This window comes from Phyllobates terribilis, unplaced genomic scaffold (genome assembly GCF_046119375.1).
Source record: "Phyllobates terribilis strain yellow unplaced genomic scaffold, ASM4611937v1 Scaffold_2__4_contigs__length_985480577, whole genome shotgun sequence".
NCBI classification, from domain to species: domain Eukaryota; kingdom Metazoa; phylum Chordata; class Amphibia; order Anura; family Dendrobatidae; genus Phyllobates; species Phyllobates terribilis.
Window position 1 is genome coordinate 61417338 of NW_027362762.1, and position 17622 is coordinate 61434959.

General features: G+C 41.1%; 1 protein-coding gene across 1 annotated transcript in view; it reads left to right on the forward strand.

Annotated features, from left to right (window-relative positions):
* The window catches only part of TMEM135 (transmembrane protein 135), a 433297-nt gene extending 417056 nt beyond the window's left edge, over nucleotides 1-16241 (forward strand). The window contains exons 9-15 of the mRNA XM_073662037.1: nucleotides 2881-2950; nucleotides 9292-9459; nucleotides 9812-9875; nucleotides 11849-11925; nucleotides 13436-13534; nucleotides 14427-14494; nucleotides 15242-16241. Coding sequence (XP_073518138.1) covers nucleotides 2881-2950; nucleotides 9292-9459; nucleotides 9812-9875; nucleotides 11849-11925; nucleotides 13436-13534; nucleotides 14427-14494; nucleotides 15242-15374 — 679 coding nt within the window. The 3' untranslated portion in view covers nucleotides 15375-16241. The remainder of the gene's footprint in view (nucleotides 1-2880; nucleotides 2951-9291; nucleotides 9460-9811; nucleotides 9876-11848; nucleotides 11926-13435; nucleotides 13535-14426; nucleotides 14495-15241) is intronic.
* Nucleotides 16242-17622: the final 1381 nt, after the last annotated feature.

Below are 17622 nucleotides of genomic sequence, written 5' to 3' on the forward strand. Positions count from 1 at the left end.
ACTATAAGGTACATGGTCATAAAGCCCAAAAAGGCTAAATGTAGGGAGGATGGAGCAGGAAAATAATGGCGCTGGTTCTACAAGCCAAGATGTCACCGGGGGAGAGTCGCACTATCCTGCAGTCTACATATGGAATTTACCTAGATAAAAACTATACTTACATTACTGATCCTCCACTGATCCCGAGTCACTGTGCACATACATTACATTACTGATCCTGAGTTACATCCTGTATTATACTCCAGAGCTGCACTCACTATTCTGCTGGTTCAGTCACTGTGTACATACATTACATTACTGATCCTGAGTTACATCCTGTATTATACTCCAGAGCTGCACTCACTATTCTGCTGGTGCAGTCACTGTGTACATACATTACATTACTTATCCTGTACTGATCCTGAGTTACATCCTGTATTATACTCCAGAGCTGCACTCACTATTCTGCTGGTGCAGTCACTGTGTACATACATTACATTACTGATCCTGAGTTACATCCTGTATTATACCCCAGAGCTGCACTCACTATTCTGCTGGTTCAGTCACTGTGTACATACATTACAATACTGATCCTGAGTTACATCCTGTATTATACCCCAGAGCTGCACTCACTATTCTGCTGGTGCAGTCACTGTGTACATACATTACATTACTGATCCTGAGTTACATCCTGTATTATACCCCAGAGCTGCACTCACTATTCTGCTGGTGCAGTCACTGTGTACATACATTACATTACTGATCCTGAGTTACATCCTGTATTATACTTCAGAGCTGCACTCACTATTCTGCTGGTGCAGTCACTGTGTACATACATTACATTACTGATCCTGAGTTACATCCTGTATTATACTCCAGAGCTGCACTCACTATTCTGCTGGTTCAGTCACTGTGTACATACATTACATTACTGATCCTGAGTTACATCCTGTATTATACCCCAGAGCTGCACTCACTATTCTGCTGGTGCAGTCACTGTGTACATACATTACATTACTGATCCTGAGTTACATCCTGTATTATACTCCAGAGCTGCACTCACTATTCTGCTGGTTCAGTCACTGTGTACATACATTACATTACTGATCCTGAGTTACATCCTGTATTATACCCCAGAGCTGCACTCACTATTCTGCTGGTGCAGTCACTGTGTACATACATTACATTACTGATCATGAGTTACATCCTGTATTATACCCCAGAGCTGCACTCACTATTCTGCTGGTGCAGTCACTGTGTACATACATTACATTACTGATCCTGTACTGATCCTGAGTAACATCCTGTATTATACTCCAGAGCTGCACTCACTATTCTGCTGGTGCAGTCACTGTGTACATACATTACATTACTGATCCTGTACTGATCCTGAGTTACATCCTGTATTATACTCCAGAGCTGCACTCACTATTCTGCTGGTGGAGTCACTGTGTATATACATTACATTACTGATCCTGTACTGATCCTGAGTAACATCCTGTATTATACTCCAGAGCTGCACTCACTATTCTGCTGGTGCAGTCACTGTGTACATACATTACATTACTGATCCTGAGTTACATCCTGTATTATACTCCAGAGCTGCACTCACTATTCTGCTGGTGGAGTCACTGTGTATATACATTACATTACTGATCCTGTACTGATCCTGAGTTACCTCCTGTATTATACTCCAGAGCTGCACTCACTATTCTGCTGGTGCAGTCACTGTGTACATACATTACATTACTGACCCTGAGTTACCTCCTGTATTATACTCCAGAGCTGCACTCAGTATTCTGCTGGTGGAGTCACTGTGTACATACATTACATTACTGATCCTGAGTTACATCCTGTATTATACTCCAGAGCTGCACTCACTATTCTGCTGGTGGAGTCACTGTGTACATACATTACATTACTGATCTTGAGTTACATCCTGTATTATATTCCAGAGCTGCACTCACTATTCTGCTGGATTGCCGCTGACCTCTGTGCAGAGTGGGGTTTAAATTTGGCGCCAATAATGCTGATTGCTGACGGCCGCGACCAATCAGCGAACCGTGTTAGTGAGGACCAGAGAGTGTGTTTAAATTTGGCGCTAAAGTCGCTGATTGGTCACGGCCAGCGGCCGCGACCAATCAGCACAGCGGTGTTTAAATTTGGCGCCAAGATTGCTGATTGGTCGCGTCCGCGACCAATCAGCGAATCGTATTAGTGAGGACCGGGGAGCGAAGCGTATTAGTGATAACCGGCTGCTCGCAGCAGAAGTATCCCGACCGGCGGCGCCGCTCCCCGGTCCTCCCTTCACACTTGCCGTCGGGAGGTCAGCGGCGCCGCCGGTCGGGGTCCTTCTGCTGCGAGCAGCCGGGAGATGAGCCGCTAACGGCCGCCATCTTTTTCTGAAATCCCGCGTCGTTGATTGGCCGCGGCCGGACCCATCAGCGACGCGGGATTTCCTGGACAGAGGGACAGACAGACAGGATAAGACGATTATATATATTAGATTGGTCTAGCAAATAACAATCTCCCTGGTGGTCCAGTGGTTATAAGAAGTAAAGCATCCAGTGGTCTAGAAAACAGCAATATGTGCTATTGATCGGCTCTCCGCCCTGGATAACACCTTTAATGAGGTTATAATGTTACGCTCTGTCTGCGACCCGGTGCACGGTGATTGGCGGCATGTTTATCACCGGCCTGGAGCCCCCTCTGTCCATTACATCTTCCCGTTCTATACTCGCTGTTTATTTCATGCAGGGGCCGTTTCTTTCCGACCTCGTCCACATTTTCCGCATTGCCGGCCCCGCTCGCTCGCTGAATGTTTACCCGTATGATACACACATACATTTCTATTTACTCTTTTGCATTCTTCTTCCCCGTGATTTATGGCTTTCTGTTTAGATGCAAGCACGGGCCAAGGCACAGATGTTGCAAGCACTACGAAGACAACTGTATCTCTTACTGCATTAAGGTAAGCGCTGATTGCTGCAAGATGTGGCGGAACGCGACCAGGATGGCAGACACGCTTCTTTTGAAGACCTTCCTTGATAAACTCCTCTACATCTACACGAGCCAACGTTTTATGTCATCCCCTGGATTCCCAGCCAAAAAAAAATCATCATTATCTCCATTAATTGAGGTTAGACGATTAATCAGTCCCATTAGTAACGACCTGACCCAGACTGGCGAACCCACTCACTGCTGTCTGCGGTTCACATACAGCTTAAAGGGGTTGTGCAGGAGTAGAAAAACATGGCTGCTTTCCGTCAGAAACGGCGGCACCCCTGTTTCCACTCCGTTAAAGTAATTGAGATTTGGCTGCGATACCGCACACAACCTGTAGTCAGGTGTGATGCTGTTTTTTTTTTTTTTTGGAAGAAAGCAGCCATGTTTTCCAATCTTTTTTTTATTTTTAAAGATTACTTCCTAAAGTTCTGCATTCTTATATATTTCTGAATGCAGTTGTCAAGATTTTTGATTGCTGTCCAGTGAATGAATGAAAACACCCTTGTTTTTGATTGATAGTTGGAAAATCCCCTGATAGCTAATGATGTCACTGAGAGAATGAGATACAATTGTATCCCATCTAGTAATCACCAGGATGCCACATTGATACATTGTAGCAAAGCAGAGCGATGTGTGCAGCTGATGTTTCGCTCGCTGAGCTATGTCTGGGGTACTGTATGCTGCAGCTGATGTTTCACTCACTGAGCTTTGTCTGGGGGTACTGTATGCTGCAGCTGATGTTTCGCTCACTGCGCTTTGTCTGGGGGTACTGTATGCTGCAGCTGAGGTTTCGCTCGCTGAGCTTTGTCTGGGGGTACTGTATGCTGCAGCTGATGTTTCGCTCGCTGAGCTTTGTCTGGGGTACTGTATGCTGCAGCTGATGTTTTGCTCACTGAGCTTGTCTGGGAGTACTGTATGCTGCTGCTGATGTTTCGCTCGCTGAGCTTTGTCTGGGGGTACTGTATGCTGCAGCTGATGTTTCGCTCGCTGAGCTATGTCTGGGGTACTGTATGCTGCTGCTGATGTTTCGCTCGCTGAGCTTTGTCTGGGGGTACTGTATGCTGCAGCTGATGTTTCGCTCGCTGAGCTATGTCTGGGGTACTGTATGCTGCAGCTGATGTTTCGCTCGCTGAGCTTTGTCTAGGGGTACTGTATGCTGCAGCTGATGTTTCGCTTGCTGAGCTTTGTCTGGGGGTACTGTATGCTGCAGCTGATGTTTTTCTCACTGAACTTATCTGGGAGTATTGTATGCTGCAGCTGATGTTTCGCTCACTGAGCTTTGTCTGGGGGTACTGTATGCTGCAGCTGATGTTTTTCTCACTGAGCTTGTCTGGGAGTACGGTATGCTGCTGCTGATGTATCGCTCACTGAGCTTTGACTGGGGGTACTGTATGCAGCAGCTGATGTTTCACTCACTGAGCTTTGTCTGGGGGTACTGTATGCTGCAGCTGATGTTTTGCTCACTGAGCTTGTCTGGGAGTACTGTATGCTGCTGCTGATGTTTCGCTCACTGAGCTTTGTCTGGGGGTACTGTATGCTGCAGCAGATGTTTCGCTCACTGAGCTTTGTCTCGGGGTATTGTATGCTGCAGCTGATGTTTCGCTTGCTGAGCTTTGTCTGGAGGTACTGTGTACAATCGTATCCACTTCCGAGCTGAGAGTAGGATTAGCTAGATACAGGTCTACAGTCACTGACTGTAAACACTGAATGTGTTTTCATTCACTGACAGCAAGGAATTGAAAATTCCGAGAAATTGAAACACAAATTCATCAAGACTGGCGTTTTTCACGCAACCTCGCTTTCTGTCAATATTTTGCGACTTTTTACTCCTGCTTTAAGGAATTTGGGCCCCGCTTTAACATTTACATCTTAATTAAGTCATTTTTTTGTCTTGTCTCTCGTTTTATTATTGACAGGGTATCTGCCAAATTCATCAAAACGGTGCACGGTGTTTAATAAATTTGGTCCAAATTGTGAGATTTTTGCGCCTTTTTAGAGTGCAATAAAGCACAATCCTTGCAATATACTTTAAAATGTCGCACTTTAGTCTTAAATTGCGCAAACAAAACAACAGACGAGGGAACCCAGGTACAATTGCGCAAACATATTGAAACTTTTCAAAAAGCACCTAATGATGGAATAGTTGAAAATAACTGGATAATAAAAACCGCAGACACGTTGTTAGGGTGCAGTGAGATGGTCATATAAATTGGACCGAAATTGCTATGCATTGCACTGACTGCCCGGCGGCTCTCCCCACCGGAGCGCGACTGCTTCATTTATTTCCATGCAGCCGTCACGCTCGGGTCAGGAGAGCCGCCGGCCAGTCCATGCAATGCATAGCAATTTCGGTCCAGTTTATACGGCTATCTGACTGCACCTTTAAGCAAAGCAAAAAATAATGAGGACTGTAAAGGAGGGGTTTAAAAATGGTGCAAAAGGGGTTTAAAAATGGCAAAAACAAATAAAAATGCCCAAAATCCAAACCTTTACTCCAAAAAGGGGAGCAGAAAGAGGAATGAATCAGAGTCATAATATTTTGGAAATTCCAAAATCCAATAATATAACCAAATTTTTGCCCAGCACGTGTGCTCCTCTGCTCACTACACATGTTTGGCTGCAGCCATTGACTTCTGTGGGACACATAATAATTAAAGTCCTAGATCCACAGTGGTGATGCAATCAAATTAGGAACTGGATATATAGGGGGAACTTGCAGAGGTCTTCACTTTAGGGTCATTTTGGGAAATTCAGGATACAGCATACAGACCCCCGTGAATGCTGTACCTCATCTGGAACTGGAGAGCACCACTGAGCAAAGTACTGTGCTCTGCTGAGAACTGAACTTGCTGTTTGTGAGCAAAAATAAATATGTTTCCAAGTATTTTACAGATACAAATAGTGTAGGTATTTGCCGATTCTTGGTTGCTGGCTTTGTCTGTGATACATTAGCCCCATCTGGTGTCAAGAAAGAGTAGTAACGGTTATTTGCTAAATGCAATTTGTGAATGGATGTCCTAATGTTGGTATATACCTTATTAGATTGAACTAAGTACTAATTTTGCATCTGAAATATAAAGAGGAATTCCAACTATAACTACTATAATACTACTCCCTATGTACAAGAATATAACTACTATAATACTGCCCCTATGTACAAGAATATAACTACTATAATACTGCTCCCTATGTACAAGAATATAACTACTATAATACTGCCCCTATGTACAAGAATATAACTACTATAATACTGCTCCCTATGTACAAGAATATAACTACTATAATACTGCTCCCTATGTACAAGAATATAACTACTATAATACTGCCCCCTATGTACAAGAATATAACTACTATAATACTGCTCCTATGTACAAGAATATAACTACTATAATACTGCTCCTATGTATAAGAATATAACTACTATAATACTGCTCCTATGTATAAGAATATAACTACTATAATACTGCTCCTATGTACAAGAATATAACTACTATAATACTGCTCCCTATGTACAAGAATATAGCTACTATAATACTGCTCCCTATGTACAAGAATATAACTACTATAATACTGCTCCTATGTACAAGAATATAACTACTATAATACTGCCCCCTATGTACAAGAATATAACTACTATAATACTGCCCCTATGTACATGAATATAACTACTATAATACTGCCCCCTATGTATAAGAATATAACTACTATAATACTGCTCCCTATGTACAAGAATATAGCTACTATAATACTGCTCCCTATGTACAAGAATATAACTACTATAATACTGCTCCTGTGTACAAGAATATAACTACTATAATACTGCTCCTATGTACAAGAATATAACTACTATAATACTGCCCTCTATATACAAGAATATAACTACTATAATACTGCCCCCTATGTACAAGAATATAACTACTATAATACTGCCCCTATGTACAAGAATATAACTACTATAATACTGCTCCTATGTACAAGAATATAACTACTATAATACTGCTCCTATGTATAAGAATATAACTACTATAATACTGCTCCTATGTATAAGAATATAACTGCTATAATACTGCTCCTATGTACAAGAATATAACTACTATAATACTGCTCCCTATGTACAAGAATATAGCTACTATAATACTGCTCCCTATGTACAAGAATATAACTACTATAATACTGCTCCTATGTACAAGAATATAACTACTATAATACTGCCCTCTATATACAAGAATATAACTACTATAATACTGCTCCTATGTACAAGAATATAACTACTATAATACTGCCCTCTATATACAAGAATATAACTGCTATAATACTGCTCCCCATGTACAAGAATATAACTACTACAATACTGCACCCTATGTACAAGAATATAACTACTATAATACTGCCCCCTATGTACAAGAATGTAACTACTATAATACTGCCCCTATGTACAAGAATATAACTACTATAATACTGGTCCTATGTACAGGAATATAGCTACTATAATACTGCCCCTATGTACAAGAATATAACTACTATAATACTGCCCCCTATGTACAAGAATATAACTACTATAATACTGCTCCTATGTACAAGAATATAACTACTATAATACTGCACCCTATGTACAAGAATATAACTACTATAATACTGCCCCCTATGTACAAGAATATAACTACTATAATACTGCTCCTATGTACAAGAATATAACTACTATAATACTACTCCTATGTACAAGAATATAACTACTACAATACTGCTCCTATGTACAAGAATATAACTACTATAATACTGCTCCCTATGTACAAGAATATAACTACTATAATACTGCTCCTATGTACAAGAATATAACTACTATAATACTGCACCCTATGTACAAGAATATAACTACTATAATACTGCCCCCTATGTACAAGAATATAACTACTATAATACTGCTCCTATGTACAAGAATATAACTACTATAATACTGCTCCCTATGTACAAGAATATAACTACTATAATACTGCTCCCTATGTACAAGAATATAACTACTATAATACTGCTCCTATGTACAAGAATATAACTACTATAATACTGCCCCCTATGTACAAGAATATAACTACTATAATACTGCCCCCTATGTACAAGAATATAACTACTATAATACTGCTCCTATGTACAAGAATATAACTACTATAATACTGCCCCCTATGTACAAGAATATGACTACTATAATACTGCCCCTATGTACAAGAATATAACTACTATAATACTGCCCCTATGTACAAGAATATATAGTTCCTTGAAAAAGTATTCATACCCCATGAATCCCATTTTTTTCATGTTACATCCAGAAAGATAAATCTATTTTTGTGTGCCGGTGGGGATGGTGTTTTCAGGGTGACGTGCAGTGTTAGTTTTCCGCCACACATAGCGTTTTGAATTTGACTCATCTGACCAAAGCTCCTTCTCCCACATGCTCACTGTGTCCCCTACATTGCTTTTTGTGAACTGCAAACGGGACTTCTAATAGCTTGCTTTAAAAAATGTCTTTTTTCTTGCCACTCTTCCGTAATGGCCAGATTTGTGGAGTATATGACTAATAGTTGTCCCGGACAGATTCTCCCACCTGAGCTGTGGATCTCTGCAGCTTCTCCACAGTAACCATGGGCCTCTTGGCTGCTTCTCTAATTAGTGTCTTCCTTGCTTGGGATGTCAATTTTGGTGGATGACCATGTCTCGGTAGGTTGCAGTTGCGCTTACTCCTTCCATTTTTGGATGATGGATTGAACAAAGCTCCTTGAGATGTTCAGAGCTTGGGCTATTTTTTTTATAACCTAACCCTGCTTTACTATTCTCCACAACTTTATCCTTGACCTGTCTGGTGTGCTCCTTGGTTTTCATGATCCCTAATGTTCTCACACAAACCTCTGATGCCTTCACAGAACAGCTGTAGTTCTATGGAAAATAAATTGCACACAGGTGGACTCAATTTACTAATTATGTGACTTCTGTATGCAATTGGTCATTAAGGATTTTATTTAGGGGTATCAGACTACTGGGGGCTAAATACAAATGTATCTCACAATATCAGATTTATATTTTTAAAATATTTAGAAAACCGTGTATCATTTTCTTTACACTTCACGAAAACTTGCTACTTTGCGTTGGTGTATCATATAAAATACATGTAAGTTTGTGGGTGCAACGTGAAAAAATGTGGAAAAGTTCACGGCGTACGAATGGAGCAGTGCCGCAGAACACCGGTGACCTGGAGAGCATCTGTGTAGGAAATATGGTTTTTATGCATGTCTAAAATTATTTTTCTGCTTTTACCAGGGATTTATACGAATGTTCAGCGTTGGGTACTTGATCCAGTGCTGCCTCCACATCCCGTCCACATTCAGACAAGTGTTTACAAAGCCGTCCCGGCTGATCTCACTCTTTTACAACAAAGAAAACTTCCAGCTGGGCGCTTTCCTGGGGTCATTTGTCAGTATTTATAAGGTGAGGTCACTCCAAAAATTCTTACATGTGCTGAATTTTATTTTTCTTTATTTCCCACAAAAAAATATTTGAAGGAGTGACTTCCTAATGATATTGTGGTGGGCTTGTGCTAAGAAATAGCAGCCTGTCAGAATAAACCTAACTGCAGTATAAAGCATAGTGGAGCAACGGGGAACTGGGCAATGCCTCTGATTGGATGTTAGAGACTCCAAGAGACTATGCATCTAAGCTGCGGTCACTGGCCATAGCTAGGTCCTAGAAGATCAGATTCCACCATAGCTGAGGACAGGATCAAACAGGCAGTGAAAAATTGTATGTGCGGCTGCTAACACCATTCTGTCCGTTCACACAGGGCACAAGCTGTTTATTGCGTTGGGTTCGTAATCTGGATGACGAGCTTCATGCACTTATAGCTGGTAAGGCTTTTGTGATTGAAGGTTGGACATGTGATGCCGTCAATGAGCTGTCTTTGTCTCTGTGTGGGGGAAAAAAGGGTTTTAGTCTCTAACTGTCCGGCCAGAAGGTCCTGCAAGATCAATCGGCCAGCTGTTAACAGTGGATAACCAGAGTCTGTTAGGCCCTGCTGCAAAATTTGGACATGGGCCCTCACCTCCATGTTCGTCAGATGTATGGGCCTTTGTAGCATTCTAGATCCTATAAAGACATACGTGTTGACCCATCCTGTGTAATAATGTCCCTCATCCTGGTCCTTTCTGTAACAATGTCCCTCATCCTGGCCCCTTTTCTGTAATAATGCTCTTTTACCTGGCCCCCATTCGGTAATAATGTCTCTCATCCTGGGTCCCTTCATGGTATAATGTCCCCCATCCTGGGCCCTTTCCTGGTATAATGTCCCCCTTTCTGTAATAATGTCCCTCATCCTGGGCCCCTTTTTGTAATAATGCTCTTTGTTCTGGCCCCCAACCTGTAATAATGTCTCTCGTACTGGGTCCCTTTCTGGTATAATGTCCCCCATCCTGGGACCTTTCCTAGTATAATGTCTCCCTTCTTGGTATAATGTCCTCTATCTTTGTCCCCTTCCTGGTATGTCTTCTATCATGTACCCCTTCCTGATTTAATGTCCCCTGTCCTGGACTCTTTACTGTAATAATGTTCCCCATCCTGGCCCCTTCTTGTAGCAATGTCTTCCATCTTAGTATAGTATAATGACCTTCATCTTCGGCCCCTTCCTGGTATAATGTCCTCTAACATTGGCCCCTTCCTGGAATAATGTCCCCTGTCCTGGACCCTTTACTGTAATAATGTTCCTCATCCTGGCCCCATCTTGTAACAATGTCCCCTATCCTGGTTTAATGACCCACATCTTTCCTGGTATAATTGTCCATTCTGTGCAGTTTTCCAACACATTAAAAAAAAAAAAGATTCTTCTTGCCTTCCTTCGCACCCATGATGTGCAGCATCCTGTTCCATAGCCTGCAGCTGATTTTTGCGTGCCAGCTATGGGTGGCACATTACGTCCCTGACCTACGCCGCTCATGTCGAGCATGCCAACGTCAACTGCCGGCGACAGGTATTGCAGTGCATGGAGCCGGCGTGTCTCTGCCCTGCAATACACTTCAGCTGAATGTGCTTCCTTGGACGCACATCCAGCTGAGATAGGCGCTGGCTGGCATGCATCCCGCGTGGTCCCATTCTTGGTCGCAGTGGGTGTTAGGTTATGCCAGTGCTTGACAAAGTTTAGTGTTATCATTCTGTTCCCTTGTATCTACAGTACCTATTTTGCCGCCTATTCATCATTTGCGTTTTTTTTTTTTTAAAGTAATTTTTCTTTTTTTTTTCTTGTGGTATTTGTTGATGTTTTTTGGTGCTCCAAATTTATTTTTGTCTTTACCGCTTTTTTTTGTGACTTGTTCACGTTTTTCGAAATGCTGCAAAAATTGCAGAAATAAATTATTTGCGCCAACACGGAAATCACTTCAGGAGTATGTGAGGATTGGAGTACGTGGCGGCGAAAAAATTGCGTCTTATTGAAAAATTGCAAATGATGAATCAACCAAACAAAAACATCTGGAAAAGCCTAAACCCCACCAAACTAAAAAAACAAAAAAAACAAAAAAAAAAACCAAACACATAAAAATGTAATTATGAAGAAAAGGAAATGAAAAGATGAATACGGCACAAACAAAATACAAGTGCAAAAGTAGACAAAAAATTAGTAGTGATAGATCTGCCCCTAAGTTGGCGCCGCCAGTACAGGAAGGCGAGGTGTTAGAGTTATGAAAAACCCAAATGTCTGAATAACCGTACATAGACCCCCTAGCAGAGTTGGGCACCAATCCAATTGCACCAGTGAGTGGGGTCGTGTGTCTCCATTTAGTGTTTACTGGCCCAGCGGCCATTACTTCCAGTGTCCTACTATGTGTTTTAGGTTTTCTCGCTGGAATCTCCATGATGTTTTACAAAAGCACCACAATTTCCATGTATCTGGCGTCCAAACTGGTGGAGGTGAGTGTGTCATTGACTTGGGATGAGTTCCGCATGAGCAACATCTCTGTAGTCTTTAAACTGGTTCAGTATCTTAACAGGGTTGTCCCCAGCTTAGGTATTGATAGCCTCTCGTGAAAAAAGGTCATCAATATCAGATCGAAGGGGGTCCATGACTTGATGGCAGAAAATTTTTTGTAAAAAGTCAATTGCAGAAATAGTCACATGCACATGGTCAGTATGTCATCACTGTCACCTAGACCAGGGAGGACCACCAGAGCAGAGCATAGTGGTCGATTTGCTAGTTAAGTAATGATGTGGGGTGTTTTTTTTTATTTTTTTATTTTTTTTTTTATAAAGTATATTTTTCGGCATTACTTAAATTACTTATTTTTTTTAATTTCAAGAAAACCACTTTAATCATTTAAGGCTCAGTCGAATGAATGCAACATCGTTTTTCATCCAGAAAAGATACTATTTTTTGACATCGTATGTCCGTTTTCTACATCCAAGAATCTGTTTTCTACATCCATTTGTTCGTTTTGTACATCTGTGTGTCCGTTTTCAATATCCGCATGTCTCTATTTACAGACACATGTTTCAGGGTTTTTGCCCATCCTCACTGCAAAGAATGCGATCTGGTTTGGCTGTATGAGAGCCCTCTGACTTGAGGTCTAAGGGGTAATGTCTCTTCTGGTGCAGAGTGACATGCCTGGCATGCAGTCTCCTTTCCTTTGCACATTTAAAGCAGGTCACTGTCCTCAAGGTGTGATGTTACCCCCTTAAACCACCAGTCAGAGGTCTCTCATACAGCCAATTCAGATCTCCTGCTTTGCCCTGAGGAGGGGCAACACCCCAAAACACGTGTCTGCAAATAGAGATTCTGCTTTGACTTTAATCCTAAATTATGTGGCAAGGCTCGTTAAAGGGTCAGTATCGACTTTTAGGATTACTGCTTGAAATAGGTGGCGCTAGAGTTCAAGTTCTCTTCGTCTCTGAAGAGACAATTTGCATATTTAATTTCCCAGAGGATCATTGCATGGCCTAGAAGTCTCCTTGCACTGGCATGTCACTCTCCACAGGATAAACGTTACCCCTTAGACATAGGGACAGCACACGCCCAATTATAGGCTCATCCGAACAATCCCTAAATTCTATAGCCACCCTACAATGGATCGAGCCTGGACACCATCAGGCCTCATGCACACAGTAGAGTTAATCACATGGTGCTCTATGATGGCACGAAGAGACCCTATGGCTCTGTAGTCTACATAAGTTGGCCATATGATGCCCCTATACAACACCATATACTCTCATATCCTTCTGGTGGAAAATACCCCCACAATACCGCATGTGATGGAACATGTGATGGGTTTAAGTAATGATTCTTAAAATAATTCCGTATACCTCCTTGTGAAACCAGAGGCACGCGGCGGGACAGGAGGGCCTTATAGAATTTCTGGATGCCATATATTTTTTGTTACGATTGATCTTGTCCACTTGGAGACTCATTCTACACTTGTCGTTGCAGACAATGTATTTCAAAGGGATTGAAGCCGGGAGATTTCCTTATTTTCCTCATGCAGATAGTGTCATCTACGCAGTGTCCACAGCGATCTGTTTCCATGCAGTAAGTAATGTTGTTTAAAGGGGTCGTCCAGTTTGGAAAACCCATAATCCTGTACCCTGTTAGTGCATTCTGAGTTAATGGATGGGAGGGTCCTAGGTTCAGGATCTGCTTCTCTGGGAGAAGAACTTACCCTGGAGGACCAGAGTTGAATGCAGTGTGTAATTTTCTCCTGGGGTGGCGCTGTTGGAAAATTGAACACTTCCTGCTAAATTTTGTCACAGCTGATTGTTCGGAGTTCTATGAGGATAACTCTTTGATATAAGTAGAAAATTGTCCAAAATGGAGATCCCCTTTATGGTTTCTGCCAACAATCAATAAAAGCAAGCAATCTGCTGCCACCACTTTTTATTAAAAAGCAAAAAAATAACAGTTACACTGCATAAAAAAACAACAACTTAACAAATAGTCCTAATTAAAAAATCTCGTATCATTTCATGTCTACAGCCTCTATGCAGACCTATCTGTCTCCATGGTTACAGACTACAAAGTCTGTAGTCTGATTCCGCAATCATGTTGCGAATCCATCTGTCTTCTATTTCTGGTAAGCGTACATTCGATAGGTTAGTGACTGGTGGTAGAGGAATACGACTGCAGGATCAGACTTCACTGGTTTTGTTTGTAGTCTGTTACCATGGAGACACATAGCTCTGCATATGAACTGTAATCACAAAATGATAGGAAATTTAAAAAAATATAGTATATATATATTTTACATTTTTGATGGGTTGGAACAAAAATTAACATGATATTAATTGTAATAGTTCAAAGTCTTGATATGGGGTTTATTAGAGAGTCGGCAGCAGACAAGTCCGGTTTTGATTGATTAGACTCAGTTTTTTGTTGTTTTTTTAAAACGCCGAAGTGATCTTAATTATTTTTACACGTCTCTTAGGCTGTACTGGAAGTTCAGAATTTAAGGCCGTCTTACTGGAAATTTCTCTTGAGACTTACAAAGGGCCGGTAAGAAATCCCATTCCATTAAGCTTGACTTTTTTTGAAAGATCTCATGTGAGGGTTGTCCAATTTGGATAACCCCTTTCCACACCCAACTTCAGGTCAAAATCTGCATTGAGAACTATGGGTGGTGCAAATTTTGTAGCAGATTCTGCCTTAACGTCATAAGGAGGATCCCCATCCCTGCTCTTCTCCCCTGGAACAGTTGATCATCACAGGTTAGAGAAGCCTGATCCATGACGATCAGCTGACCGCCAAGGCGGTTTCATTACAACTATGGGTTGGCCCATATGTCTGACGCATTTATATACCAAAGAAGATGTACTGTTATATACTCTATCAGGCAAAACTACACCTAAACTTGTGTCTTTTTTAATTTTTTGGGTCTGACAGCTATTATTTTTCATAGAGTCCCATGTTTAATGATAAACAAGGTTGACAGCCCCTTCCCTGACCCAGCAGCATTCTCGTCTGTACTGGTTTTGCAGCTCCGCCAAATGTAGTCTAGATGTAAATGGACAGATACAAAGGTGGCGCTGTTAGAGGGAAAAAAAATACCAAATGAACTACCATTGATTTTGCCCTATCAATCAAACTCACACAAAATACACATTGATGGTTTTCTAAGAATATATCACCAAAGTAGAGAAATGCTTTTCAGGCCGACTAAATCCAAAAAAGATCGAAAACAGCAACAAGACTACCAAAATAAAACCAAAAATGAATAATCTCTTTCTGCTTCTCCATGGTTAGGTTTGCGTTAATGAACAGGAAAGCCTTGGATGTCTTTGGTTCTGAAGCTTCTAAGAAGTTCAACAACTTTATACCTAAACTGGACCCAAGATTCACCATCGTGCAACCAGAGTTACCGATACAGTTCTCCTGAACTCTCGCGCTCTTCTCTCGTGACAAAATGTGAAGTCTCAAATTCAGAACAAATTTCTGAAAAAAGAAGCGGGAACTTGTAAGCTTCAGTCCAGTATTAACTAATTCTAGTTGACCAGTACGAAGATGAGTTAATTCTTCTTGAACGTTTTGGTAGATTATCGAATGATCCCAATAGAGATTCAAACCAGACGTGGAGGTGTCTCCAATATTCTGGCAAAATATATATAAAAAAGTAATTTATAATGGGCTAAAATTATTATATCTTATCATTGATTGTATCTCAAATGAACTAACACCAATTAAACGTCTTAATTTTCCTCTGCATAAGATATTTAGCAGACTTCTCGATGAGGTGTAGGTATCTAAAGGCTTTGAGGTCACCTACCCCCCCCCCCCCCCCGTGTTGTGGACCAATACGGACATTTGATACTGAGCAGTACTTTGTGTTTTCTCTGTAGTCCATGTTTTGGAGCGTGGTGGGTGCTTTCTCTAACCTTCAGTACGAATTTTGAAAATCTTTTCAAAAAGTTCCTGAATTATTGATTGAGAATGTTTTTGAGTCCTTTTTCAAGAGATTCTGTAAATTGGAAAAATTCTACTTGGAGGTGAAATGTTTCAGATGTCATGAGCTCTATCTCTCTCCGTGATGATGAGAGTGGACAATTAAAATTGAAAGAAGATTGTAACCATTTGTTATATTTAGCTCTTATTTAGACCGAAGTAGCCAAGTAGGTGCCTCAGTTGTCAAGGTCTTTGTTCTTGGTGTGTTTTTTTTTTTTTAAATGAATGTAATAATTCCTTTCTCATTGTCAAGAATCTCCAATGAATCCACTGATACTTTTTGTAAACAGATCTGAAAAGCCAATGTAGTTTGCTGTCTTGCTTTTTGGTCAAGTTGGCCTTGTAAAACATCTTTCTGGTCACCATGTTCCATACATATTAAAGGTAAGAGGGAAGGCTCAAAAAATAAATTGCCACTGTGGTCCTCCCTTTTCTCCAAATGTTCGTGAGCTTAGATGAGTTTAACAGGATGTATCTCAAGATTGGGTCCCACCCACGCAGAGCTGTAAATATAGGAAACTGTGCATGGGGGGTTCCCTCTACCTTTTCTGTTGGAGATCTGGAAATTGCAGTGATTGCATGTTCATCCACCCCTACATTCCTGGACCTTGCTCAGTTCTCGAGATAGAAGTCCCAACAATAGGTCCTGGATCTACCAAATATTTATGGCGTATCCTATCCTATAAATTTAAACGGTGGGAATACCCCTTTTAAGGAATTGTCATACCCCTGCTTAAGCCAATTTTACTCTTACACGTCTGTTTTTTTTTACCTTGGATCCAGTTTGGCACTCGCCACCCCCAGATTATAAACCCAGTCCAAACTCTGTGAGTAAAACACTGACAGCGATACTCTTAAGTTGGTCATTGAATGTTGACATTGTAGAGTACATTGGCTTCCCGTCTTGACGCTAATTATGTATCCGTCCAGTTCGATGCATTTTTTGGGGGGGAATTTACTCCAGAAGGTGACTGTTGTACAGGAGTATTTTAGTCCCTTCACTGCGGTGCTCAAAACAGTGCCATCTTTGACTGTTAGTTGGAAATTAACTACAGTATCAGATAAAGCTGTAGCGGTCATAAGAGAAGTGGCAGCTGGATCCAAGGAGAAAGGTCAAGTATAGAGGACACCAACCCCCTGATGATTGTGACAAATAATCGAGGTTCCCCGAATAGTGAGATTAAGGAATCTATTATTGACAATGATTTTTGTAAGTGTACCACTTTCTTAATCAGGTCATAAATACAATACATTCCTGCCCTCTTTAAAATGCTTCGAATTTGGTCTGCTCAGCACCAAACTGTTGATTAAGTCAATAGCACCGCCATTCGAGGAGGTGCACACACCAAATTCGAAGAGTTTTAAGTTGGGCAGCAATGTATTGTATCAATGACCTAATGAAGAAAGCGGTACGCTTTTGAAACACATTAGAATTATGTCAATGAATGGATTCTTAATCTTACTATTTCGGGTATCCTGATTATTTGTCACATTCATCCTTGGGTTGGCACCCTCTATACTCGGCCTTTTTTCTTGGATCCATTTACTATCACCATCGGAGGATATTCCGTCCGTTTTTGTAAAAATTCAAGGAAGTTTAGCACTTATCACAATAAAAGGCGCAGTAAAAGTTAAAACAGGAGTTTTGTTAAGTCTATGATACCAATTACCCCACTACAGAGGTC